The sequence below is a fragment of the Miniopterus schreibersii genome, assembly GCF_964146895.1.
Source record: "Miniopterus schreibersii genome assembly, chromosome: X".
NCBI classification, from domain to species: Eukaryota; Metazoa; Chordata; class Mammalia; order Chiroptera; family Miniopteridae; genus Miniopterus; species Miniopterus schreibersii.
In genome coordinates, this window is record NC_138104.1 from 75,341,903 (window position 1) to 75,369,436 (window position 27,534).

Here is a 27,534-nt window from a genome sequence, read left to right on the forward strand (position 1 = left end):
ACCAGCCAATTCAGGGTGGAGGTTTGTTCCCAAGGCAATCAGCCTTTCATTCCTAAGGCCCTAAGGTTTACCCCTCTCCCACACCCCAATCATTCCTCAGGTACCTTAAATTACACCCATGCCCAGCTTAGCCCAGATTGTCCTCGCTACTGCTTCTAAATAGTTCCAATTTCCACCAATGGGCACAGAGCCAGATCCTGCCCTCCCAGGCTCGATCCCTATTCTAGGTTGTGTCCAGCTTTCAATAAATACAGAGCCAAGTTCAACCCCTTTATAACTCTGGCTGCAGCTCGACCCTGCCCTCCTCAGCGTTTAGTTTACACCACTCTGCTCCTTCGCTTGTCTGGCAGCTTTCCTGCCGTCCTGCCTCTGCTTCGTTCTAAATTTGTCTTTTCTAGCCAATCACGATAGAGTTACCCTGCCCGCCTACACAGAGCCCTGGCCCGACCCCTTTCCTGCCGGCTGCTACGCCCACTTCCATATAAGTCCTGCTTCCGCTGAGCAGCATGGAGGTCAGCACCGCCCCGTTTGTGTTTTGGCAGCGGTCTAGGAGTCCCTTATTCTCCAATCAACAGAAAGCAGAGCCCACGCACCCCAATCCTCCGAGGTTGTCCTCCATCAGTCCCTTGTAGGCCAATCAGTGTTAGGCAGGAGACCCCAGAACCTTGTCAATTGCCCAGTCTATCAGTCTTTCTTGAGCCAATCAGCGTGTAGCACTGGCGGGGCTGAGAACGCCCCCTTGGAACCCGCCATCTGCGTTCCATCAGTTCCCCTTGGTCCAATCACAGCATAGCTCTTTGGAGCAGAGCCCGCCTCCCCAACCCTGGACGTCGCGGTCAATCTATGGCGCCTGGCCAATCAGCGAGCCGGGAAACGCTCCACTCCTCCTCCACGGGCCCACGTGAGTGGTGGGGAAACGCAGGGGCGGCCTCTAGGTGTTGCCGCTGCTGCCGCTGCCACCGCCACCGCCACCGCCACCGCCGTCACCGCCGCCACTGCCGCCTCGGAACCCGGGCCTGGGGGGCGGTGGGGCCGCGCATGGAGCCCCCGCCCCCCGGAGCTGCCAACACCGCCGCAGCCCTACGCACAGGTGAGCCTGGGCCTGGAGGTTGGAGAGATTGGTCCGTGACCCCACGTATCCTTCCCGCCCCCGCGCAAGGGACGTGGCTTGGCCCGTGGCCTGCGGGTGTTCGACTCCCCACCGCCACCACCGCGGTTGATGGACTTGCCTGTGGCATTGTCTCTTTCTTTCGTCCCTTGTAATGTATCTGGCCGTGGCCTAACCCCCCTTCCTGTTTAATAGTGGGTCGGTTTGCGTGCTTACATTTCTCCCCATCTCACTTTACAATGGACTCGTCCATGGTCTTGCCCTCAACCCCCACTTATAGGGGACCAGTTTTTGGCATTGTCCAACTCTTTGACAGTAGGTCCGTCTGAGTGTATTTCTCCTCCCCTCAACTTTCAGAAGCCCCGTCTGTGGCCTTGTTTGTTCCACCCCTCCTGTTCCTTGTAGTGAATCAATCCGTGGTGTTTTACCCCCTCCACTCCTCTTTAACAGTAAATTAATCTGTGAATTTGTATTCCTGCCTCCTCCAATCCCCCAGGACATCAGTCCATGGCTTTATCTCACACACGCAGGCACACACCGTTTTACAGTGGATCAGTCTAAATCCTTGTATTCACATCCCCCTAGTTATCAGCCCTTTGCCCTATCCTCCCTCTTTTGTAGTTTGTCAGTCCTCCTCTAGTCCTTGGGATTCTCCCTTCCTTTTAACAGTGGGTCAATTTAGTGTTTCATATCTTCCCATAATCAGTAGCCCAGTCCATGGCCTTGTCCCCTTCTCCTTTTAATCAGTTCCTGTGTGATGACTTCTCTCCCCCTCCACTATTGTGCAGCAGTCAGTGTGCTTTTCTGCACTCCTTGCCCAGTAAATAAGATAAGCCTTTACCACACCACCACCCGGCCTTTGCAGTGGATCTGTTCCGTAAGCCTTTTTGCTACCCATGTGCTTGCATTCACAGTCCAGTGCTTTGTAATCCCTCCTCCAGGAGAGTATGCCTGTGTGTGTTTATTTTCCCTCTTTTCCTTGTAGTGGATCAGTCATGGCCTTCCCTGACCCCCTCCCTCTTTCTTAATAGTGGATCAGCTTATGTGCTTGTTGAACCCAGGTCATGCACACTGTTAACCATTAAGACATTCTTCATCACAGTAAATGAATATATTACTGATCACGCTAATAGGAGCTAACATTTATTGAGCACCTAGTAACATTTGAGTACCAGGCAAAGTGCTTTATATTGAGCTCACCATAAGCCTACTAGATAGGTACTGAGGAAACTGGCATAGGGAGGTTAAATACCTTACTCAAAGGTGGCCCAGTAAGTACCAGGTTAGGGTGCCCCTCAGAACAGGATAATTTTTGAAGCTCCCCTTTCTCACCTCATCCCATCCCAGGAGAGGCCCTACTCCTTAAAAACCAAATTAGTTCCATCTCTAAGGTTTTGTTTTTGCTGTTCCCTCTGTCTGCAGAGCTGTCTCCATTGCACATCTTGTCTCAGCATCTGTCTACTCCCAACCCTAGAAGCTGTGTAACCTTAGTGATTTATCCACTCTCTCTCAGCACCTGTTTCCTCATTTGTAAAATGGGGGGATCAGAACTAGAATCCCCTCCAGTATAAATAAAGAATACCTGTGAGTTAATAATGAAACAAGTAACCTCTCTGGCCTTACCTCCTACACTCCCAACTCTGTTCCAGCCTCCTCACTTGTCTAAGGGCCTTTACATTGGCCATTTTTTCTGCCCAGAACACTTTACCCCCAATCTCTGCATGGTTCCTTTTGGGGCTCTGTTCAAATGTCACCTCATCCCTGACCATCTGAACCTGCACACCTAGCAGGGCTCAGGCCCCTTCCCTGCTTTATTTCTCCCTTTGCCCTTTATTAGTCTGGATCACACTATAGTTTACCAGTTTATTGTGTTGTCTCTCCCCATTAGGAGTCCCATGAGGGCTTACAGTTTTTGTCTGCTTAGTCACTGCTGGGTCTCCAGCACCTAAAAATATACCTAGTATATAATAGGTGCTTAGTATAAATTTATTGTATGAATGAATGTGGAAAATATAATTTCAGACAAATCAGGGTGGGGGCAGATGGGGATGAAGAGGGTATATGAGAGCTAGTTAAGAGCCTAGTTAGTTGGGACTTTTCATTCAACAAACACTTATTGAGCACTTACTAAGTACCAGGCACTCTTCTAGGTGCTGGAAATGTGGGAGAGAACAAAATAGGCAGACATTCCTTCCCTTGTGGAGCATACATTTGTTAAAAGTGGAGGAGACAGACTATATAAATAAAACAAGTAAGTAAAATTAGTATGTTAAACAAGTGCTAAGGAAGAAAAGTGAAGTGGGGAAGGTAGGAATAGAGTATTGGGGTGGTTGAAATCTCAGGCACAGGGCAGGCCTCACTTAGAAGGTGGCTCTTGAATTAAGGCCTGAAGGAGGTCAGAGAGGAAGCCATAACATAATGTCTAGTGGAAGAGTACACTGGACAGAAGGAACAGCTGATGCAAAGGCCCTGAGGTGGGACTGTGCCTAGCATGTTCACAGAGGAGGCCAGTGTAGCTGGAGCAGAGTGGAGGGAGGGATAGGAGGCAAGATCTAAGACATAAGAGTAGCCAGGTGGTATGGGTCACAGTGATACGTAAGGTTGCGGGGAGAGGTTTGGGGAGGGTGAAGGATGATACCCTAGCAAATAGCTAACATTTTTTTAAATATATTTTTTTAATTGATTTCAGAGAGAGGAAGGGAGAGATAGAAACATCAATGATGAGAGTCATTGATCAGCTCCCTCCTGCACACCCCCTGCTGAGGATCGAGCCTGCAACCCAGGCATGTGGCCTGACCAGGAATCAAACCTCGATTTCCTGGATCATAGGTCGATGCTCAACCACTGAGCCATACCGGCCAGGCTCTAACATTTCTTGTGTGTCTGCCATGTGCCAGAGATATTTTTCTAAGTCCCTTACATATTTTGACATTTAATCCTTACAAAAGCCTTTGAGAGTAGGTGTATTTTGAGGATAATTTACTTTGAGAACGAAATATCCCCATTTTACAGATGCAGAAACAGAGAGGTTGAATAACTTGCTCAAGGTCACACAGCTAGAACAGGGCAGAGGAGTATAAGGCTAAAGACCCAGAGAGAATAGCTTTGCAAAGGAAGACAGGTTATTCAGTGCATTGGATCACAAGAGGAAGAATTAATTCTACCTAGGAGATAAACAGAACTGGATGATTGTGTGATAAAGGGTTCATCGGGTATGGGAAGGGAGAAGGGCATTCCTGGCAGGGAGAACAGTACATAGATAGTCTCAGAGATGGGAACTGGGTGAACCCACAGGGTGTCCATGATATAGTATGCAAAGCTTGTGCCTACCTTGGAGCCTTTGTACATGCTGTTCCCACTGCCCAATGCACTCTTCCCACAGATGTCAGCGTGGCTTGCTACTTCTTCAGGTTTCTGCTCCAATGTTACTTCCTCAGGAAAGCTCTCCCCACTCACCCTGTGTACAAGAGCATCCCTGTCACCCTCTAGGATCTTACCCCTCTGTTCCTCTTCATGAAAAGCTGATGTTGTAAGGTGGCTAGGATCACTGACTGTGTTTGAACCCTGGCTCTGCCAATTTCCAGCTGTGTGACCTTGGGCAAGTTACTTAACTTTTCTGTGCTCCCATTTCCTTATCTGGAAAATGGGAGGGTAATAATAATATCCACCCCATAGTGTTACTTTGAGGATTAAATGAGTTAAATGGTGTGCAGCACATAGTAAGGGCTGTATGTCTGGTTCCTATTTTTTATTTGTTTTGTTTTTTGTTTTTTAATCCTCACCCAAGGATATTTTTTCCATTGCTTTTCAGAGAGAGTGGAAGGAGGCAGGGGAGAGAAAGATCTCAATTGGTTGCCTCTGCACATGCCCGGACCAGGGCTGGGGATCCATCCTGCAACTGAGGTATGTGCACTTGGCTGGAATCAAACCCAGGACCCTTCGGTCCGGAGGCCGATGCTCTAACCACTGAGCAAACCCAGCCAGGGCTGGTTCCTATTTTTTTAAATTAATATTATTAGTCACAGCATGCAGGTAGGTGTCTAATAAGCCTCTGAGACTGACCATGTCCAAAACTGACCTCCTCATGTCCCCTCAAAACCTCTCCCACAGTGCTCCCATCTTGGTTGATCCCAGCTCTGTCCTTCCAGGTGATCAGGGCAGAAATTTAGAATCATCCTTGGTTCCTCTCTCACCCCCATCTTTTTTTTTTAATATGTTTTATTTGCTTTTAGGGAGAGAGGAAGACAGGGATAGAGAGGTAGAAACATTGATTGGCTGCCTCCTTCACGCCCCTTACTGGGGATCGAGCCCGCAACCCCAGGCATGTGCCCTGACCAGGAATCAAACTGGGAACCTCTTGGTTCTTAGGTCGACGTTCAACCACTGAGCAACACCAGCCAGCTCTCACCCCCATCTTATGTCAGCAAATCCCACTGCTCCCACCACCATCTCTCACTTTGGACTATTGTAGTAGCCTCTTTAGCCAGTAGTTGGTTCTCCTCACAAGAGCCAGAGGGCTCCTCTTAACAACATCCAACAGCCTGTCACCCCTTTGTTCACAACCCTCTCATGGCTCCTGTCTCACTCAGAGTCAAAGTCCTTACAGGCCCCGAAAAAGGCTCCCTCAGTCTGGCCCCTGTTGCCCCTCTGTTCTCACCTCCTACTACTGTCCCCCTCACTCCCTCCTGTGCAGCCATGCCAAACTCCTTTCTCTTCCTCCAGCCTCAGGACCTTTCTTTTCTTTTTTTTTTTCTTTTTTATGTATCTTTATTGATTTCATTGAGAGAAAGGGAGAGGGAGAGAGAGAGAGAGATAGAAACATCAGTGATGAGAGCCATTGATCGGCTGCCTCCTGCATACCCCCAACTAGGGATCGAGCCCACAGCCCGGGCATGTGCCCTGACCAGGAATTGAACCCCAGTCTCCTGGATCCCAGGTCGATGCTCAACTGCTGAGCCACGCCTGGCTCAGCCTCAGGACCTTTCACTCTGGCTGTTTCCTCTGCGTGGAAAACTGTTCCCCAAGTTGTCACAAACCTACTCCTTCACCTCTTTTAGGTCTTTGCTCAAATGTCACCTCCTCAGTAATGACCCTCCTATGACTATCCTTTAAAAAATAACTACTTTCCCTGTTTCATTTTTTCCCTTAGTACTATCATCATTTGACATTCTTTACTTGTTTATCTTGTTTCTTTTCTCTTTTCCCCACTACAATGTCACTTGCACTAGAGCACCTGGCCTACAGTAGGCATTCAAATGCTTGCTAAATAAATGAGATGAAGAGAGGTAAACATTTGAATAAGACAGATTACTAGAACTCCTATTAGGGGTCAAATGGGAAATGTAATAATAAAATATAAAACCCTGTGTGTTCTTGAGGCTTGAAGCAGACTGTCAGATTTCACCTAAATTGATAGGTTCTGTTGCCACTGAAAGAACAACTGCTAAAATTGCCTGTCTTTGCCACTAGGAGTCACACTAAACTCTTAGTGCCTCTGAAACAAGCAGGCCTTCGAAATAAACTCAGTGAGGGCTCTGATGCCAGGGCTCTCTAACCTGGACACTTCATGGCTTTGTGGCTTGTATAATTGCCTAAGATTTGTGTCTGCTGAATGAACTTCAAAACAGCTCAGACATAAGAGGATTATACTGTATGTTTAATTATACAGATTAAAGAATCAAGCTATAAATAATAGAGGGAGGTTCTCTGAAACCTGATTTGGATGGTCTTATTCTTAACACCTTGCTGACCAGCTATTTCGAGCCAGAACTCGCCCGTGTGGCCAGCTCCTTTTCTGTCATGACTGGTCAGCAACATTTGGACATGGAAATGTGTGTATATTTGTGACCGGTCAGCAAGGTGTTAACCCAGCAATCCCAGCCAGTGAACAGTTGTTTGACAAAAACTCATTCTGTAAGGAATAAGAAACTCGTGTTTATTTCCAATTCATGCTCAGCAAAGAGAGCGGTTATGGGGGAACAGGGAAGGTCCTGTTCTCTGCAGGACATGCTGAGGGAGCAGTGTGAAGGGCAATTTAGCCTAATGGTTTGAAAGCTTAGACAACTGGAACCTGATTGCCTGGGTCCAAATCCTGGCTCTGCCACCTAGAACCATGTGGCCTATAGACATTATTTAGACATTTTATGCCTCAGCTTCCTCCTCTGTAAATTAGCAATCATAAGAATACCTACATCCCAGAGTTGTGACGCGGGAGAAATGAGTCAATATCTATAAAAATAACAGTACAGGTCTATGTGCCCTTATCTAAAATCTTTGGGGCCAAATGTTTCAGAATTTCGAATTTTTCAGATTTTACACAGGTAACAAGGTGTACATACAAGATGTTACATAACACCCTTAGTGTGCTCTGTAATCAGCCACATTCAGATTTCTGCAGCAGAATGTATGAACAGTCACACTAAGTAAGGACCAATAAAAACCACAGAGGGCTTTGTTTTGTTTCAAATCAGGTTTTACTGCCAAAAGGGTTACAAAGAAGCCTTTTGTTCTTAGAGCATTTTGGAATAGCGAATACGAGATTATGAACAAATCAGAAACGATATTTGTTTAGAGCTTATCATACCCAGGCATATTATATTTATTCTGTTCAATAATACTATGACCTAGGTGGTATTATTATTATCCCTATTTTGCAGATGGGGAAATTGAGGCACAAAGTTAAAGAATGTGTCCAGGGATCACACTGCTAACAAGTCGCAGAACCAGGCAGGATTCCAGCCCTGGCAGTCTGGTTGTACAGCCTGGGTGATTGTCCAGTAAGCCACGTTGCCTGATTGGAACAATGCCTGGCATGTATTAAGCACTCAATAAATGGCAGTTATAGCTGTTACTAAGAAGGAGAACATACAGGGACAGTAACAGGTCTGAGGAGTGTGGGTAGAAAGACAGAGGAAAGCAGGCATTCAGTTCCAGAAAGGCTTCATAAAGGAAAGGCCCTTGGAGCTGGGACTTGGACAATGAAGACTTCTAGACAGAGTAAGGGAGCCCCACATGGAGTGAACAGCCTTTGAGAGGAGCTGGCAGAAGGAACCTCCTAGAAAGCTTGATATTTGGCGTGGTAGAAAATGAAAATGTTTGGGTGAGGGGCATTATAGTAGTTTTCTATTACTGCCGTAACAAACTTAGCTGCTTAAAACAACACAAATTTATGATTACAGTTCTGTAAGCCAGAAGCCCAGCACAGGTCTCACAGGGCTAAACCCAGGTGTCAGCAGGGCTGCATTCCTTTCTGGAGGCTCCAGGGGAGGATGGGTTTCCTGCTCATTCAGGTTGGTGACAGAATTCAATTCCCTGATGTGGTAGGATTGAGGTCCCTGTTTCCTTACTGGCTGTCAGCGAGGGGCCATTCCCAGCTTTAAGAGGCCACCACATTCCATCTTCAAAGCTAGCAATGGTAGGTTGAGTTCCTCTCATGCTTTGAATCTCTCCTGCCTCTTCTGCCCTCACATCTCTCTGAGCTACCTTTCTCCCTCTTCTGCTTTTATTAAAAGTTTATGTAATTAGCCTGGCTGGGCGTGGCTCAGTGGTTAAACGTCGACCTAGGATCCAGGCGATCAGGGTTCGATTCCTGGTCAGGGCACATGCCCGGGTTTTGGGCTACAGCTGATCAATGACTCTCTCATCATTGATGTTTCTATCTCTCTCTCCCCCTCTCCTTTCCTCTCTCTGAAATCAATAAAGATATATTTTTAAAAAAAAGTTTATGTAATTAGATTGCACACAAAATAATCCAAAATAATCTCCCTATTTTAAAGTCTGTAACCTTAAATTCATCTGCAAAGTTCCTTTTAACATGTAATATAATACACTCACAGGTCCCAAAGATTAGGATATGGACATCTTTGTGGGGATATTACTCTGTCTACCACAGTCTGCCATCTGGCTCCCAAAGATTCACATTTATCCCACATGCAAAATTCCTTCATACTCTCCTAGTGTCCCCCAAGGTCTCATCCCATTACAGGGGTCATTCAAGCCAGGCTGAGGAGCTTAGAATTTAGTTTGAGGGTGTTTAAGGAATGATGGTGGGCTTTGGGGACAGAGGTGGAAGCAAGATGGCAAGGAAAGAATCCTGCTGACCTCTGCCCCATCCTCTGTCCACAGCCTCTTGGCTCTGAACCATCTGCCCTCCAGGTATCCCTACAATGGCGTGAGCACTTCCCCAGCGATGGACCCCTCTGTGACGCTGTGGCAGTTTCTGCTGCAGCTGTTGAGAGAACAGGGCAATGGCCACATTATCTCCTGGACCTCACGGGATGGTGGTGAGTTCAAGCTGGTGGATGCTGAGGAGGTGGCCCGGCTGTGGGGACTACGCAAGAACAAGACCAACATGAATTATGACAAGCTCAGCCGGGCCTTGCGGTACTACTATGATAAGGTAAGGCCTCAGAATAGGGCTGGAAACCCCCAAATTTTTAGCAGTTATTTTCTTAAATGCTATAACTATAACTTTGAAACCAACATTAAACTTTACCATTTCCTACCCTATCCTCTGGTACACTCAGACCAATGTTGGGCTCCCCCAAACATTTTATCTCAGTTATTTTCTTGTCTTAACTACTTTGGCTAAAATCTTCAAAGTCATGCTATCCCACTACACCCCACACATTTCATTTTCTTACCTTATTCCTACAGCCAAAACTTTTGAAAACGCTATTAATAATGACTTTTTTTTTTTTTTTTTGGTTAATCCTCCCTCAACATTTTTTCTTTTTTTTCTTTCTTTTTTTTTTTAATATATCTTTATTGATTTCAGAGAGAGGAAGGGAGAGAGAGAGAAACATCAATGATGAGAGAACCATTGATCGGCTGCAGCCCGCAACCCGGGCATGTGCCCTGACCGGGAATCGAACCCTGATCGCCTGGATCCTAGGTCGACGCTTAACCACTGAGCCACGCCCAGCTGGGCTCCCTCAATATTTTTTCCATTGATTTTCAGAGAGTGGAAGGGAGGGGGAAAAGGGGAGAAAGAGAAACATTGATGTGAGAGAGACACATTGATTGGTTGCCTCCCACACATGCCCCAACTGGGGCCAGGGATCTAGCCTGCAACCCAGGTATATGGCCTTGCCCAGAAATGGAACCTGAGATCCTTTGGTGCATGGGCCAACTCTCTAACCACTGAGCCATGCCAGCCAGGGCAATAATGACTTTTTTTCATCCTTTGCTTTGGAACCCCTGGACCAGTCCTAGATTCCTCCAGTTATTTCATAATTTGCTGTTATTCCAGAGTAAGAATTCCAGAAGACTTACTCCTAGAATCAAAACTTCGATGACAGTATCATACCAACCTTTCTTTATCTCATCCTCCGAGACCCTTAACATTTTCATTAATTCTTTTCTTCTGTTATTCCTTTAGCTAAAACCTCCCAAACATATATAATGCCAGTCCCACGCCCCATCTTCTTGTGTTCCCAGAGCAACACTGGTCTACCTCAATATTTACATCTATTTTATTTTATCATCTTATCCTCTCAGACTCCCAGACCAGCAGCACTGGATTTGCCCTTTCCCCAGTTATTTAATGTTCTTTCTTTACCTGATACTTCCAAAACAATATTAATAAATATCCCTTTTCATTCTTTTTCTGAGAAACAAACCCACCCTGGGGCATACCTGACCAGCATTAAGATGTCCCCAGGGTACCATAGTGCACCCCCAGATGTCTCTTGTCCCCCAGAACAGCCCTGGACCTATGCCACACACCCTTAATCATTTATAGCATTTATTCCATTTTCATATTTTATTTCTTCAGCTCAAACCTCCAAAACAATATTAATAATGAGGCTACCTCATTGTGTTCTGAGACCCTCCAGACCTATCCTGAAATATCCCAAACATGCACTGTGACCCACCCAAGCCATCCTTGAGATTCTCCCCCAAATTTATATCAATATTTTAATGTTCTTGTCTACTTGCTATCAGGTACTTCATTTTCTAATTGCCTTAGCTTAAACTTCCACAAAAGTATTAATATGGCTCCTCACCCTATCCTCCTAGTGACCTTGTCCCATTCCACATCTGTATCAATAGCTTTAAATAATCCTCTGTATTAGTAATTCATCACCACTTCTTGTACATTAATTTAGTCTCTTCTAACATTTATATCAATTACTTCATTTCCCTGTCTTACCGCATTAGCTAGACTCCAAGACTGTGTCTTGGCAGCTACCCCCAGGGCCTTATCCTGTTAACCCAAGACACTTATGATTCCTAGAGCCAGGACAAAAGCCTACTCCTGCACCTACTCCCCTATGTGGGCCCCATCAAGGAAAGGAGCCACTAAGTGTGTGTGGAGGGGGTGTCTGACATGGGGATAGGGGAATTGGACTGATGGAGATGAAGAGTGACAGGGAGGTTTGGAGGGGGTTGGATGGGGGGAGACAGGGAAAGGGGAGAAGGGCATAGACTAAAGGAAGAATTGTGGAGGGGAGAATAGAGAAAGGAGAGAAATGGGGGGGGGACAGAGAGGGGAATTGGGATGCGGAAGAAAGAGAGGGAGAAACTGAAGGAGAAGTGAAGAGCCCAAAAATTGAGAGAGGTGGATGAGATGTGAAATAGGCTGGGAGGGGGAACATATGGAGAGGCAGACACGGAGGTGGGATGGTGTATATGTAAAAAGACGAGAGGGGCAACAGGGAAGACAGGCACTAGGAGACATCCCTTCATCCTCCCACCCCAGTCCACACTCTCCTTCCATCCTGGCTTTTTCTTCTAAGGCCCCCTATCCTGTCTCCTCCCTTCCCAGAACATCATCCGCAAAGTGAGTGGCCAGAAGTTCGTCTACAAGTTTGTGTCCTATCCCGAGGTCGCAGGGTGCTCCGCTGAGGACTGTCCACCCCAGCCCGAGGTGTCTATTACCTCCACTGTGGCAAATGTGGCCCCTGCTGCTGTACATGCCGTCCCCGGGGACACTGCCTCCGGGAAGCCAGGCACACCCAAGGGTACAGGAATGGCAGGCCCAGGTGGCTTTGCACGAAGCAGCCGGAATGAGTACATGCGCTCAGGCCTCTATTCCACCTTCACCATCCAGTCCCTGCAGCCACAGCTACAGCTGCCCCTGCATCCGAGGTCTATCTCAGTGCTTTCCAACACCACCCCAGCAGGAGCAGCAGTGCCCCCCTCCGGGAGCAGGAGCACCAGTCCAAGCCCCTTGGAGGCCTGCCTAGAGGCTGAGGAGGCCGGCCTACCTCTGCAGGTAAGGGCTGGAATATGGAAATTCAGTAAGAGGAGGGATGTAAAATTTCCAAATGAGGAGGGTTAAGAGAAGGGACATTTTAAATATTCTGTTAAAGGAGATATGGTGGGAGGAGGGACACACAAGTCCCCTTGTAGAAAGGATTGGGGTTGGGGAGCTGAGCTATGCTAGTACTGACAAGGAAGGAGATTAAGTGTGCTACAGTAAGTAGTACACCCAACTTGTATTAGGTACACCCAACGTATGTATTTGCTTAATGCACTGGTTCTTTCACTTCAGCACTCCCAGAATCAACTGGAGGGCCTTTTAACCCACTGGTTGCTGGGGCACACCCCCAGAGTTTTTCCTTGTGTGGGTCTGGGGATGGGCCCAATAATTTGCATTTTTAACTAGCTTTCAGATGAGGCAGATGCTGCCAGTCCTTAAAGAAATTTTTTAAGAACCACTGCCTTCATGACTTGGAGCAGTATCCCCGGAAGTCCAGCCCTGCCCCTACGGGCAGCCCTGCTCCCAGATAGGAGAAGATGCCCCAGAGAAATCCTACTTCCTTGGCAAATACCCAGCTCTGTTGGAGGACCTGCCCCTATGTGCAGTTATGCCCCCAGTACCAAGTCCCGCTTTCCAAGGGAAGTCATTGCTTCGCTACCCCAGCAATCCATACCTACTCCCTCCTCTCCCAGGTCATTCTGACCCCGCCTGAGGCCCCGAACCTTAAATCAGAAGAGCTGAATGTGGAGCCCGGGTTGGGCCGACCACTGCCCCCAGAAGTGAAAGTGGAAGAGCCCAAGGAAGAGCCCCACGCTGTGGCAGCCAGTGGGGAGGCGGGGTTTGTGCCGGAAGCCCCTAGGGCTGGGCGGGAAGTCCCTCCCGCTGAAGGCACGTCTGCCTGTCAGCCTGCGGTTGTTATGGAGACTGCAGGCCCCGCGGGTGGCCTCGGGGCTTCCACGGCTCCCAGTACAGAGATTGCCCAGCCTCAGAAGGGCCGAAAGCCCCGGGACCTGGAGCTTCCACTCAGCCCTAGCCTGCTAGGTGGGCCAGGACCCGAACGGACTCCAGGATCGGGAACTGGCTCCAGTCTGCAGGCACCGGGGCCAGCGCTAACGCCATCCCTGCTACCTACCCACACATTGGTGAGTGCCGGTGGGGGGCTGGCTTCCAGGACCAATGGGATTGGCGCGGGCGGGCGCTGACATGATTAGACTGACTCCTAGGGCCAACACGGTTATCTGAGTGGGAGGATGCAACGTTCAAGGGCGATTGGCTGTGCTGGGCTGGAGGGACGGGGCTTAATTAAAGAAGGACAAGAGGGTGGCTCCAAGGCTGAGGGATAACGGTGAGAATGAAGGGCAGGTCTGGGGACTTTTGTGGACAGGGACTGAAGGACTGAGAGGCCTTGTGTGGGAACTGTTTCTGAGTGGGGCATGGCATGAGGAACCGGAGGGGGGATTTTTGGTCAAGGATTTGCTTAGCGGGCTTCCTATGAGGTGTAAAGGTGGGACATAAGAGTTGGAGGTTGAGCCTGAGCTATTGGGATGACGACTTGGTAGGTTTGAAAGTGGCATGTGGACAGGGTCTTGTAGGTGGTCTTACCCAGTAAGGCTGGGATGGGCTTGGGCTTTTAGGAGTTGAAAGGGGTTATCAATGTAAAGTTGGAGAGATGTCACAGGCATGGCCTTAGTAGTTATGGTCTAGGCCTGTGCACTTTCAGGGAGTGAACTCGAAGTCTAAGTAGGGTATCTGGTGGGACTGGAACCAAGTTACTTCCGTTTTCCCACACCTGCCCTCTGTTCACTTGAACTCCAACCACCCCTTCCCCACAGACCCCGGTGCTGCTGACACCCAGCTCGCTGCCTCCCAGCATTCACTTCTGGAGCACCCTGAGTCCCATTGCACCCCGTAGCCCGGCCAAGCTCTCCTTCCAGGTAGGCTCCCCTCTCCCGATCTTGGAGTGGGTGAGAGAACCTAGCATGGTCCCCACCCATGATCTCTCCCTATTTCTGTTCCCAGTTTCCGTCCAGTGGCAGCGCCCAGGTGCACATCCCCTCCATCAGCGTGGATGGCCTCTCAACCCCCGTGGTGCTCTCCCCAGGGCCCCAGAAGCCATGACTACCACCACCACCACCACCGCCGCCGCCGCCCCTTTCTGGGGTTACTTATGCCCTGAACTTCTCTCCAGCCAGCTGTCTCAAGGAGAAACAATAGTTCAGCTGACAGACTCGTGCTGAGGTCATGGTGGGGTGGGGATTCTTAGGAAGAAGGATCTCAATAATTCTTCCACAGAAAACATACAGTTTCTCTCTTCTTGGTCAGTCCCCTAGTGGCCGCCCTTACACATACGTCTCCTACCAAAGCTGTGGAGGCGGTTTATTTATTTATTTTTTGAAGGCCACTGGGAGGAGCCTGACTCAACCCTTTTGGGGGGAGTGGTGAGGACATCTCCCCCAGCTCCACATTTTACCCCCAAGATGAGACAATCAGGGTCTGGCTTGAGAAGGACCTTTCTTTATTTATTTCTCAGCCTGCCCTTGGGAAGCTGAGGGAGCCCTGTCTCCATTTTGGGGTATAGGTAGAAGAGCTAGCTTGTTGTAGTTTCTTTTTCCTGGCTATCCCCAAGGGTCCAGGAAGAATTTGTGCCATTAAATGGTTTAGAAGTCTTGACCAAGTCAGACTCACACCCTCGGGAGAGGAATTCCCACCACCCCCCAGCCTTTTTCTCAGACAGCCTGTCCTTTGTCAGCCACCTTTTTGGCCAGGGGCAAAATGCCCTTTTTCTCCTGTCCCTGAGAAGCCATTCCTGTGTCTGCCAAATTCCTGGGGTCCTGCCTCTTACCTCCCAATGGAGGGTTTTTTGGGGGAGTGGTCCCCGTCTGGGGGGCCCCTCCAGCCAGTACTCCAGGTCTCCCTGTCCCCCACCCTCTGCCATTTTGATAGTATAATCTATTTTTAAACGGGGCTTTTAGATAGGGGAGAGGGAGCATCTCTTCCTATATCTGAGATGGGGTGGGTGGGAAGGAAGGGATTTGGGGGGGAATCTTCCTGCCGCCCCCAAGTGTTTATTTTTGATACCAAATGTGTATTTTCAGCTCCCTCCCTCCCAGCCCCCCAATTTCCTGCGGGCGGGTACAAAGGACCCTTTAAGTGTCCCTGGAGTTGGGAGGGAGGAACAGGAGGGAAAAAGCCTGTCCTATCTGAATTCCAGGCTGGAGAGGTTGGGTTCAAAGGACTCCTAGGCTTACTGCCTGTCAGCACCGGCCCAGCCCAGGCCTGGGGAACCTGGGGGTTGGTGATTTGGGGGACGGTGCTGTACCCGTCTCCACTGTTTGTTTTACTTCCCCCCAAATGGATCTTTTTTTTTTTTTTTTCTAAGAGTCCCAGAGAATGGGGAATTGTTCTTGTAAATATATATTTTTAAAGGTGATGCTGGAGGCTGCTAGCATTTTTTTCCCTGAAGCCGTGGGGACTGAGTGTGACAGACATTACTATGTATAAAAGGCGGTGAAGATGTGAGATTGATTATGAGAGAGAGAGTATGATACCGTGTATTAGAAACAGTAGTAGAGACTCCAGATTGGTAACCAGGTGTGAAAAAGAAACTAGAAAGCTATGATTGCATGTATATGTGTGTATGAAATCGTGTATGAGAGAATGGAAGTTGTAACCACAAACTTGACATTGTGTCTGTGTGAAAAATTGTGTGAGTAATTAAGATACTGTACAAGAAACTGGCGGTGTGTGTAAAGTAATGTTTATGAGAAGGTAGCAGGGACTCCATACTGGTCACTGTTTGACAGAACGATGGTGAGCAAGACAAACTAAGTGATCAAAGCAAGGTGTGGGAGCCTGTGGGCATGGAAGTGTGGTAGAGCTTGTCAGAGACAGTGTGTAGGTGAAAAACTTCACTGTATGTAAGCAGGTAACTCAGTGTTGGGAGATGGATTGTGTGTGAACTGTTCTTGCAAGGCCGTTGTATCAGCTAAAGTCACAGGAATATACGTGTGAGAAAATGGCTGTGAGGCTAGATGGGCACCTGAGACACAAAATGCGAGAATGTGTGATTATGTGTATGAATGCTATTCATGTGAGACTAGCAAAGACTGAGAAACAGAAAAAATGTCTGTGACTGGGAAAGTATATGAGGCTGTAATTGTGTGTGTGTGTGTGTGTGTGTGTATTATGTATATGTACCTAAAACTAGTGGCAAATTAATTGACAGTTACTACTCCAGTCTAGCCCACAGGTTCAGGGACTGTGAATATAAGAGAGAAAATGATGATGAGACTGAGTATGTCTGAAATGGTGCAAGAGGCCACATAACTGAGAGATGATAAGTAACCACAAAGTCAGCTCTGTGTGAAAGAAAATTGAGCAGTTGTGTGAGAGTGTGCGGGTCTGTGAAATGTTTCATAAAAGTGTAAATCAGAGACTATGTTTTTGTGAAAAACTGAGAGTATAGTACACCATGTGATTGGTGTGTACAAGAAACCAGCAAAGCTATAATTATCTTTGAGTGTACATGATAGGCTGACTGATGAAAATGATGGTGTAAATGACTAAGGCCATGAGAGACTGTGTGTATAAGGCTTTTTGAGAGCCTAGTACAATTGTGAATTAGTGACCACAGATGTCAGAAACTGACTGAGGGAAAGTGATCATAACACTGAATGGGTGACTGAGGCAGTGTCTGAGAAACCGATTGTGTGGGTATGTGTAAAACGCTTTCCAAGAGACTTTCTTAAAGTCTGTAAATCAAAAGGCTAGTATGTTGGAAGCTACTTGAGAAGAAATGTGAGACTAAGCAACTAAGACAGTGTCTGAGATACTTTGTGATTATGTATGCGTGTGAAACTCTTAGCTATAATCAGAGACTGTGGGTATGTGAAGTGGGGCCTTGAGTGTGAAGAGGTAGGAGAGAGGGTGATTTTGTGTGTGTGCAAGAAACTATGAGAAGCTAGTGATGGCTATAAGTCAGTGACTATTTGTATATGTGAGAAAATGAAGGCGTAAGTGGTTGAAACGTCTTATCAAAAAGTGTGACTCTGTGTGCATGTGGAAAAGTGACTGGTGCAAGTAAATATTGGTCATATTGGCCAAATGAGACAGGCTGTAAGACATGATCATGGCCCTGGCCAGTGTTCTCAATGGTTAGAGCATCAGCCCTCACACCGAAGAAGGGTCACGGGTTCAATTCCTGGTCAAGGGCACATACCTAGGTTGTAGGTTCGATCCCTGGCCCAGTCGGGGTGCGTGCAGGAGGCAACCAGTCACTGTGTCTCTCTCACATCGGTGTTCCTCCCTCCCTCCCTCCCTCTCTCTCTTTCTCTCTCCTTTTCCTCCTCCCTCCCTCCCTTCCACTCTCTAAAAATCAACGGAAAAAATATTCTCGGGTGAGGATTAACAAAACAAAGAAAAGGACATGATTGTGTGAGTGAATTGTTAGTAGGAGACAGTCGTAAGACTGGAAATCAGTGACAAAGAAAATGACTCCTGGAGTGAGTGACTGGGAGTGTCTGAGAAGATGTGTGATCCACTATGTATGTGAGCCTGTTCATAAGAGACTATAGTAGAGGCTATAAATCCAGAACTGTGTGTGTAACTGTGTTTAAAAATAGAGAAAATTATGAGACCGAATGAGACTGCATGAGAAGCCATGGACCAGATGTGCTAGGGCTGTGAGAAGGCCCTCTCCTGTTTTCCTCATCCTCTGCAGGCTCTTCCTCCTCAGCCCCTATGCTCCATTTCCACTTAGTTCTCCAAAATTTGAAATGCTGGACTTCCCCGGGGCTTTGCCTGGGTTCCCTTCCCTCTTCTCATGAGCTCTGGTCCAGTCTGGGAACATGAAACACTATATATCCCCCCACCCCTGTGATGCCCACATTTTTATCTCTAACCCAAACTGTTCCTCTTAGTACTTCACAGAATCTCTAAAGTTTTTTTTCATATCATTTATTTCTGCATTCAGCAAAATGTTTATTGAGCCCTGCAGACACAGCGGTTAGCACACCGCTCCCTACTCTTGTGCAGCTGGAATTTGAGTGAGGGCCACAGACAAAAAAACAGATAAATACATCATACAAAGTGGCAGTGCAATAATTACATGAGACAAGACTCTCACTCTTTGTTTAAATAAGAAATCTGCAGAGTCATTTTATTTCCCAAACGTGTGGGAGAAGATGAAAGTGCCGACAGTCGCTTTCCACAGGGAATCCTATGAGTGTTTATACAGTTTAGGAACAAAGGAAATATCAGTTATAACATTATTACCAGGGCAACGTGTGATTAGATAAAGCAGCCAACCAGAAGTACAGGTTTCTTGAATTTGTTTTCACAGAATAACACAGCACTGATGTCTGAGGCCTTGGAATGCTAACAAGACCTCTTTGTTCAAAGCACACTTTCTGAGACAGGCTTATGTTACCAGGAAACAGTACATCTCAATGTCAACACACCTTGTCGCCCATAAAACAAGATCAATATTCTTGAGAAAGTTCTGTTTTAACATTAACCCTGACCGAATCAAATGCTTTTACTTTGTTTTAATTTGCAGAATGGCATTTCTCCCTCTGAGGGCAGGGGAAATTGCCTTCCTATGTTTCTTAGACACCGTATTGTTACTTTAAAAGATTATTGTTTTTAAAATGGCTCTGGAGTTTCACTCATTAGGGGTTATAAAAAGATAGCAGGTCCGTGGAGCTCAGTTTTACCTGCATGGAAAATAGGTTGAAGAGGAATTCATTATTAACAGTAAAATAAGGAGCACGTAGAATACTTTTTCTAGATGAGACCTACAAAGGAAAAGAGTGGTCAGGGACTAAAATGATGGTTCTTAAAGTGTGGTTCCCAGACCAGCAGCATCATTGTCACCTGGGAGCCTCTTAAAAATGTCCATTCTTGACCCCAGATCTACAGAATCAGAAACCGGGATGCAGCCCAGCAATCTATGATTTGACCAACCTGGGTAATTGTGATGCATACTAAGATTTGAGAGCCACTGGGCTAGAGAGTGACTGGGGTGCCATATAAAAAGGATATCTGGAGAAGGCCTCTGAGGGAGGTGACATTTATTATCTGTGTCTTTTAGAGTGGAAGCCCCTTGAGGACCAGGATTTAGGGCTGTCTTATTCTATGCTATGTCCAATGCCGAGAACAGCATCTGACACCCAATAGGTGCCCAATAAATGTTGGATAAATGTGTTTAACAAACAGAGCATCTACTCTATGTCAGGCACTGTGCTAAGGACTTAAAAAATCTTAGCTCCCAACCTTCACAACAAACCCTATATGTAGTTCCCAGCGAGGGGGGATGTCACCTGCCCAAGTTACTGTGATGGAACATGACTAGGCTGGTTCCCTTCCAACCACCCCCTCCACAGGCCCTGAAGGTGTCCCCAGCTGGGCTCCTGGGACTGGATATCCCCAATTCACTCCTGAATCCTCCCCATACTTTTGTTACTTCCCCTTCTCACTTCCCTTGTGCTGACCTCCCCCATGCTGACCACAGGGAACCTCCCTTTCAGGAAAGAGGAAGGTGGGTTAAGTCAGGATGCAGAATGAAGCAATTATTTCAATGCCCATTCCACCCCATGAGGAGGGACACACTGAGTGTGCCACACTCATTTCACCCTTGTTGATCCTGTCATGGTAGAGAGTATGCATTTTTCAGGTGAAGAAACAGGCTCAGAGAGGTTCAAGTGACTTGCCCAAGGTTACACAGCTAGGAAGTTCATCTTGCTCCAAACTCCTATGCTCCATTTCCCCTCAGAATTTGTTCAAAGAGCATTGATTGAGTGCTGAAGGGTTGCTGGGTGGGGCATGGGGTGCTGGGGATACAGTGACAAACAAAACAGGACCAAGAGTGAGACAGGAAGTAAGGAGGGGTGAGTAGAGGAGGTAGCTCATGGGCAGGCAGAGGTGACAAGGGAGAGGTGGGAGCTGAAAAGACCTGCCCTCCTCCCCCCATTATTACTCTTTGCCCTCCCAGTTCCTCCTGGCCCTGGTTCCTCTTTTCCCACTGACACCCAGAGCAGGTCAACTCACATAAAGCCAGGCGGGGCTGCAGGAGTGCAGTGCTCAACATGCCTACTCCAGCACAGGCCTTTTGGTTGCTGCTACTGCTGCCACTGCTGTTGTTACTCACCCGGCCAGCCACAGGTGAGTGGGTGAGCCTAGCTGGCCACCAGGGGCGCCCGGGCCCATCACACTCCTGACCATACCCCCTTTTACCCACATTGTTACAGGCTCAGACCCCGTTCTCTGCTTCACCCAGTATGAGGAATCCTCGGGCAAGTGCCAGGGCCTCCTGGGGGAAAATATCCGTGTGGAAGACTGCTGTCTCAACTCTGCCTACGCCTTCCAGGAACCTGGCAGCAAGCTCTGTCAGTCATGCAGGTTAGGGGGAGCCTGGGGTTGGGGGGAGGCAGAACTGTACTCTTTTCTTCTCTGGGATTCGCAAGGGTGATTCTGAGACCCTGATCACAACCATAGCTCCGGGTTTCTCAGCCTTGGTTCTATTGACATTTGGGGCCAGAAAATTATTACTGGTTTGGGGCATGGGGTGACCTGTGCATTGCAGGGTGTTTTGTAGCATCTCTGGCTTCTAATTAGATGCTAGTAGCAACTCCCCACACCAGTTACAACCAAAATGTCTCCAGACATTGCTGAATGTCCCCTTTGCTGCAAAATCACCCCTGGTTGAGAACCACTGCTATGGCTTACATATAATGAGCACTTCCTACATACTGGAAGCATTGAGGATGGAGTGTAGCTCGGGTATTTCTGAAGGTGACTCATGTCCCCTAATTGTGATGACAGCTTGTATTGAGTGCTTACTGTATACAGATGCATTTTGGAGGCTGGAGAGTTTGGGGAATTCTGAGGGTAGCTCCAGGCCCCTAATTATGGTGACACTTCACATATATTGAGCACTTCCAGCATAACAGATGCATTGCAGATGTTGGGTGCAGCAGGAGGATTTCTGAGGGTAGCTCTAGTCTCCTAATCATGATGCCAGCTTACATGTATTAAGCATTTACTGTATGCCAGACATACTTTCTAACTGCTTTATTAAGTACTTCCTGTTTGTACAGTGGTTGCCCAGTGGGTTTCTGACAGCAGTTCTGGGCCCCTAGTCCTTATATTTGCTTACTGCATGCTAGGCACTGTCCTTGGGGAACTTCAAAGGGTAGCTCCAGGTCTCTGATCATAAAAGTAAATGATGTTTATTAAGTGCTTACTGTGTGTCCATCTCTTCCCATTCAGTCCCCCAATATCCTTAAGAGGTAGGTATTCTCATTATTTCACACATATTTATCCCACACCCACGCCTATGCCTGCCCACATTCTGCAGTTCTGTACACTCTCCTTGCCGGCTCTCACCAGGATGGGACATATATGCTTCTCTCTGCAGGTCCCCACGGTGGTCACTGTGGTCGAAGTGGACTCCCTGCTCAGTGACCTGCGCTGAGGGCTCCCAGCTGCGGCACCGGCGCTGCATAGGCTGGGATGGACAGTGCCCTGAGAAAGTGCAGCCTGGGGCCCTGGAGTGGCAGCTGCAGGCCTGTGAGGACCAGACATGCTGTCCTGGTGAGAAGGATCAGCAAGGCAGATGTACACTGCCTGTTACCTGGCACTGGGAACAATCGGGACAGAGGCCCTGAGGGTGGGACTGTGCCTGATGTTTGTGAGGCTCTAAGGAGGAGGCAGAGTGTAGCTGGAGGATAGTGGTAGGAGGTGAGGTCAAAGGGAGCCTAATCCTTGTGGACCATGGTGAGTATGTTGGCTTTTACTTTGAGTGATATGGGTTATGGGCAGAGGAAAAATGTGATCTGACTTCGGGTGTGACCTCCTCACTGTCAGGAGGAAGACAAACTGTGGTGAGGGGTGAAGCAAAGAGATGAGTGTGCAGGTTACTATAATAGTCCAGATGAGCAGTGGTGGTGAACCAACTGTGACAGAGAATGTAGGATAGGATTAGCTGATGTGGGGTACAGGAGGAAGTGAGGATCCCTGAATGATACCCCCACCTCCATCCTTTCCCCTTCTCTCCCACAGAGATGGGTGGCTGGTCCGATTGGGGGCCCTGGGCGCCTTGCTCTGTCACCTGCTCCAAAGGGACCCGGACCCGTCAGCGAACATGTGATCAGCCTACCCCCAAGTGTGGGGGCCACTGCCCAGGAAACGCAGAAGAATCAGAGGCCTGTGACACGAAGAAGGTCTGCCCCAGTGAGTGAGGGCAACCACAGGGCACTGATGCAGGCACCCAGGGTGGATCTGAGGGTTATAGCAGGGGACTGCGAGGGTAGGAGGACTTCAGCACGCATGACCACACTTGGCCTTTTTCCACCCTACCCCAAAACAGCACATGGGGCCTGGGCTGCTTGGGGCCCCTGGGGCCCCTGCTCAGGCTCCTGCCATGGTGGACCCAACGCACCTGTGGAAAGACGAAGCCGCATGTGTTCTGCACCTAAGCCCTCCACAGAGCCTCCTGGGAGGCAGTGCCCAGGGACAGCCTATGAGCAGCGGGACTGCAGTGGCCTGCCGCCTTGCCCAGGTACATATGGATAAGGCCTCTGACACTCTAATCTTAATTTGGGCACAGATGCACTGCCATTTCATGAGATAAATCTTAGACCATGTCACCATGTACCTCTTCATTTGGGGACGGTCTGCCTCGGGGGTCTAGGAGGGGCTGAAGCAGGGAGATTGAGGTGGCCCTTCCCTCACTTCTGTTTCCCCCAACAGTGGCTGGAGGCTGGGGGCCATGGGGCCCAGCGAGTCCCTGCCCGGTGACCTGTGGCCTAGGCCAGACCATGGAAAAACGGACATGTGATCACCCTGTGCCCAAGCACGGGGGCCCCTTCTGTGTCGGTGATGACACCCGGATCCACGTCTGCAACACAGGCGTCTCCTGCCCTGGTCAGCAAGCACCTCAAGATGCACCATTTCCATGCCTAAGCCCATCACCCTTCTCTGCTGCCCTGTTCCTGCTGCTAACGCCCTGGTCCTGCCTCAAATCTGTCCACTCCTGACCCTGATGTCTTGGTTCCATCTCTGATCCCCCATTCCCACATCTGATCACCGCCATTTCATTCCCCAGTGCTCATTACTTCTTTTCAACCTCCTCCCTGGCTCCCTTCTTTATTGTGAGCCCCTGCTACCCTGTCTCTGCAGTGAATGGAGAGTGGGGGCCCTGGGAAGAATGGAGCACTTGTGTCCGCCTGAAGATGAAACAGATCAGCTGTCTGGAGATCCCAGGCCAGCAGACACGTTCAAGGAGCTGCAAGGGCCGCAAGTTTAATGGACATCGATGTCCCGGGGATCAACAGGATATCCGGCACTGCTACAACATCCAGCGCTGCCCGTGTGAGTGCTCCCCAGACTATGCAGTGAGGACGGGCAGCCCATGAAGCGATGGGGGGTTCTGACTCTCTACCCTGGACCCCATGTCCCTGCAGTCTCTTTCTTACCAACCTCCTGAGACCACTAATTCTGACTCAGTAACTACCTCTTCTCATTGCAGTGGAAGGCTCATGGTCAGAGTGGAGTACCTGGGGGCTGTGCACACCCCCATGTGGACCCAACCCCATCCGCACTCGCCAGCGCCTCTGCAAGGCCCATCTCCCCAAGTTCTTGTGAGTGAAGAGGCAGTGTCCCTAAGAAGGGGCAATGATATTACTATGTCAGCTTTCAGGGCGGAAGAGTCAGCTACCCCCAACCACTAAGGTGCCTGCCTTGGCCAGTGCCATTTCCCAGCTGTAGGAAGTGGGGGGACACTAAAGAAGAAGCTGAGAAAAAAGATATATCGATGGGAGAGCTAGTAGCCTTTGTGCCCTTAAGTCGCTCATTCAGTCACTCAGCCATTCCCCCATTCACTCAGTCTTTCATGTGTCCATTTGCTCTGCTCTCTCAGTTGCCCATGCTTTGATTGGCTTTTTCAGTCACTCAGTCTCTCATGCCTCCATTCACTTATTCCTTCAGTCACCCATGCTTCCATGGGTGGCTCGGCTTTTTCAGTCACTCAGTCTCTCATGCCTCCATTCACTTATTCCTTCAGTCACCCATGCTTCCATGGGTGACTCGATGTCTCATTCAATATCTCACTGCCCCCAGGCACTCTAAGGCCTTTTTGGCAACAGTTGCAGGCACACACAACCCAGATCCCGTGGATCTCCCAAGAGATCCACTTAGAGCCCTGATAGAAAGCATGTGAAGAATGGTTGGTATGTGGAAAAGGGACTGCCACCTAAACCTGGGTCTAGGAAACTGGGCCTCCCCTGACAGGAAGGGGTCAAGACTGTGTACACAGAATTCTGGACACAGATGATTGATCAGCCACTCAAAGTGTTTTCTGGTGGCCAGGGTAGCCCAGGTGTGAGAGAGGATTAAAATGCCCACTCATCCCTTCTTATTTCCACATAGCGTACATCAAGCTACTAGATTAAATGGCTTTTCCCCAACTCATGGAAGGCCTACAGTCTGGAAAGTGGTTTCCAGCTGTGGGGTTTACAATGGGTCCTGAAGATGAGTTAGAGTTGTTAAGTGGAGTCATGAAGGACTTGACAAAATGAAGGAATGAATGGAGAAAGGGCTGATTAAGAAAATCAGGATGTGAGTGAATGGAGGGCTTGCCTAGTGGGAGAAATAACCCAGGCAAAGACCATTCTGGACACAGGACTGAGTTTGGATAAAGAAGAAGAGAGACTGATTGCCTTGAGGCAGAGATTTGGTCACAGCAACAAGGCCTTGAATGCCAGGGCAAAGCATTTGTTTTTTTTCTAGTGGGCGATGGGGAGAGAGATGTAAAAGGTTTTGGATGTAAGAGAAGGTAGCTTATGTCAACTAGTAACAATCACCGGCATTTATTGAGTACTTACTGTGTACCAGACACCACTCTGAGCAGCTTACCTGAATTAACTCACTTATCCTCACTCAGCCCACTGAGGTGGGTATTATTATTATTTCCATTATTACCATTTTTCAGATGAGGGAAAGTGAGGCATAGGGAAGGTAAAGAAATTGCCCAGTATCTCACAGTTAAAAAATAGTGTTGGGCACATAGTATGCACTGAATAAGAGTTTGTTGAATGCATTCTTGCCTTCCCTGAGCTTCTCCCCTTTATTCCCTCCTAATGCCTCAGGCCCACTGTTACCATCGTTGAAGGCCAAGGTAAGAAGAACGTGACCTTCTGGGGGAAACCATTTTCAGTGTGTGAGATGCTACAGGGGCAGAAGTTGGTGGTGGAAGAGGAACGGCCATGTCTACACGTGCCTGCCTGCAAAGACCCTGAGGATGAGCTCTAACACCTCTCTTCCACTCTAATACCCTGACTTCCCAGACCTCAATAAACCAGCCTCTTCCCCAAGAGTGGGGCAATTGCATCTTCTAGGCCAAAGGGTACAGCACAGGCAAAGTCGCAGTGGCCTGTTGTGGAAAACTGTATTTTCCACTGTGGCAACATTTTGGCAGGAATGAAGGCAAGTATCTATCCCTGCCGGAGCCCACTGTCTCCCCCCTACCCCCACCTCCCAGTGCCTGGGCCCACGCAGCACGTCCCTCTGCAGAGCTCTGAGTTACGGGTTTCCTGTTTGGCTACTCGCCCTTCCAGGCACTTTCTGATTGGCTGGCATGCTTGTTATCTGTTTCTCTGCCTCCTAAAGCTCCCTCAGTTCCCACCCGCCAGAGCTGCTGGGCTGGCAGATTCCATTTCTATCGTGGTTAACAGCAGCAGGCAGCAGAGGCGTGGCAGGGTTGGGCGCCCTGCTGCACCAGCACCTGCACCCACCCACTCCCAACAGCCCAGTTCCAACGCTGCAATTATAGGCAACAAATAGCTTGGATGGGGGGCGGGGGGGGGGGGGGCTATGAGGTGCTCTAAGCTGGGGCGGGGGGCAAAGAAGCTAGATTCAGCATCTTCCAGGAGGAGCCCAACCCAGAGACAGATTCCTGTTAGCATCTGTTCAATCATTCAACACTTATTAGCATCCACTGTATACTAGAACTAAGTCTGGGCATCTGGAGTGGAGAAGGGCTGGGTAGAAGGAGACATCTGAACAAGGGAACTGACTCAGAGTAGGTGATCCTTTCCTTTGAACATTTATTCAACACTTATCAACACCTACTGTGTACTAACAATAGTCCTGGACACCGTGGGGTATAGGAAAGAAGAGTCAGTGGTACCTGTCTCCACAGTGAAGGGAACAAACCCAGATACTAATGCCCACTCATTTAGCACTTAGGAATGCTAAGCCTCTTGCAATGAGACAAAACATAAGAATCATAATTATAGTAATAGCTAATACTTAAGAGAGTAACTACTATGTGCCTGGTAGTATTTTAAGCCTCCATAGCATGAATTCATTTAATCTACAATGAACCTATGAGTGTCAGTATTGTCCCCATTTACCAAGGAGGAAATGTATATGAAAGGTAATGGGTTGAACATTTCAGAAACACCATGTGAGGAGCAGAGTTTAGAACTTAGTGCTGTGAATGGAAGTACACCTCTGTGGGAGGGTTCGGATGGAAGATTTGTGACACCCAGAGTCTGTCAGGATACTTAGTTCTCTGGGTTCATCTCCTCTTGTGTAAAATGGGCCAGTTGATGGGTTGAGATGAAGACAAAGTTGATAAATGGTCATCTTGGGAGAAATAAGCTGAAGTGAGGGGTGTTGATTGCTAATACAGGGTATGAGAGAGGTATGTATGTATTTCTAAGAAAAGGAAGTTTGTGTGTATGCAGTGTGAGGCACATATCTTTTTGTATGTGTGATACACAGACCTATGGGTCTGTGCAAAAATTCAGGCTGTATTGAGTGTATGTGCAGTGAATGTGAAGTTACAACTGTGTGCGCCATAACAATGTTATAGGGGTGTGTGTGTGCATACACATTAGGGCAACATGGATGTGTGCGTGAGTTAGAAACATAGGTACACACAACAAAGAAAAGCATTCTTAGAGCCCCTTTTAAATTCCTGCTGGAGAAGATGGAGACAGTACAGAGGAGCCTTACCTCTGCCTCAAGGAGTTGAGACACTCCTGGGGAAATCCTCATTCTTCTGCAAAAAAAAATCTACAAAAAAATTAACTTCTGGAAATTAAACCACCTGGAGAAATGGAATGATACTGGGGTCCACAAGTACTAGGAACCTGGAAATGGGGCCCCTGGGAAGAGGCAGTCTGACGACAGATTCCTAAGGAGCCAAAAAGGTCTG

The 27,534-nt window shown here is 48.3% G+C and overlaps 2 protein-coding genes across 4 annotated transcripts; both read left to right on the forward strand.

The window, feature by feature from the left end:
* Positions 1–899: 899 nt before the first annotated feature.
* ELK1 (ETS transcription factor ELK1) lies at positions 900–14,610 on the forward strand. 3 transcript variants are annotated; one of them, XM_081126212.1, is made up of 7 exons: positions 924–1,090; positions 4,920–5,011; positions 9,233–9,506; positions 11,877–12,326; positions 13,007–13,456; positions 14,147–14,248; positions 14,334–14,610. In XM_081126212.1, exons 3-7 carry the CDS (start codon positions 9,297–9,299, stop codon positions 14,430–14,432), a joined length of 1,311 nt encoding a protein of 436 aa, XP_080982338.1. In that variant the 5' UTR covers positions 924–1,090; positions 4,920–5,011; positions 9,233–9,296; the 3' UTR covers positions 14,433–14,610. The 3 variants fall into 3 exon arrangements, with proteins under 3 accessions (XP_080982336.1, XP_080982337.1, XP_080982338.1); XM_081126210.1 differs by lacking the exon at positions 4,920–5,011 and having other exon boundaries at positions 900–1,090; XM_081126211.1 differs by lacking the exon at positions 4,920–5,011 and having other exon boundaries at positions 900–1,090; positions 9,263–9,506.
* Positions 14,611–15,827: 1,217 nt separating this feature from the next.
* CFP (complement factor properdin) lies at positions 15,828–26,968 on the forward strand. Its single transcript, XM_081126209.1, has 9 exons — positions 15,828–20,474; positions 20,561–20,711; positions 21,730–21,905; positions 22,374–22,544; positions 22,681–22,872; positions 23,064–23,237; positions 23,493–23,684; positions 23,842–23,953; positions 25,460–26,968. Exons 1-9 carry the CDS (start codon positions 20,399–20,401, stop codon positions 25,620–25,622), a joined length of 1,407 nt encoding a protein of 468 aa, XP_080982335.1. The 5' UTR covers positions 15,828–20,398; the 3' UTR covers positions 25,623–26,968.
* The last annotated feature ends 566 nt before the right edge of the window (positions 26,969–27,534 follow it).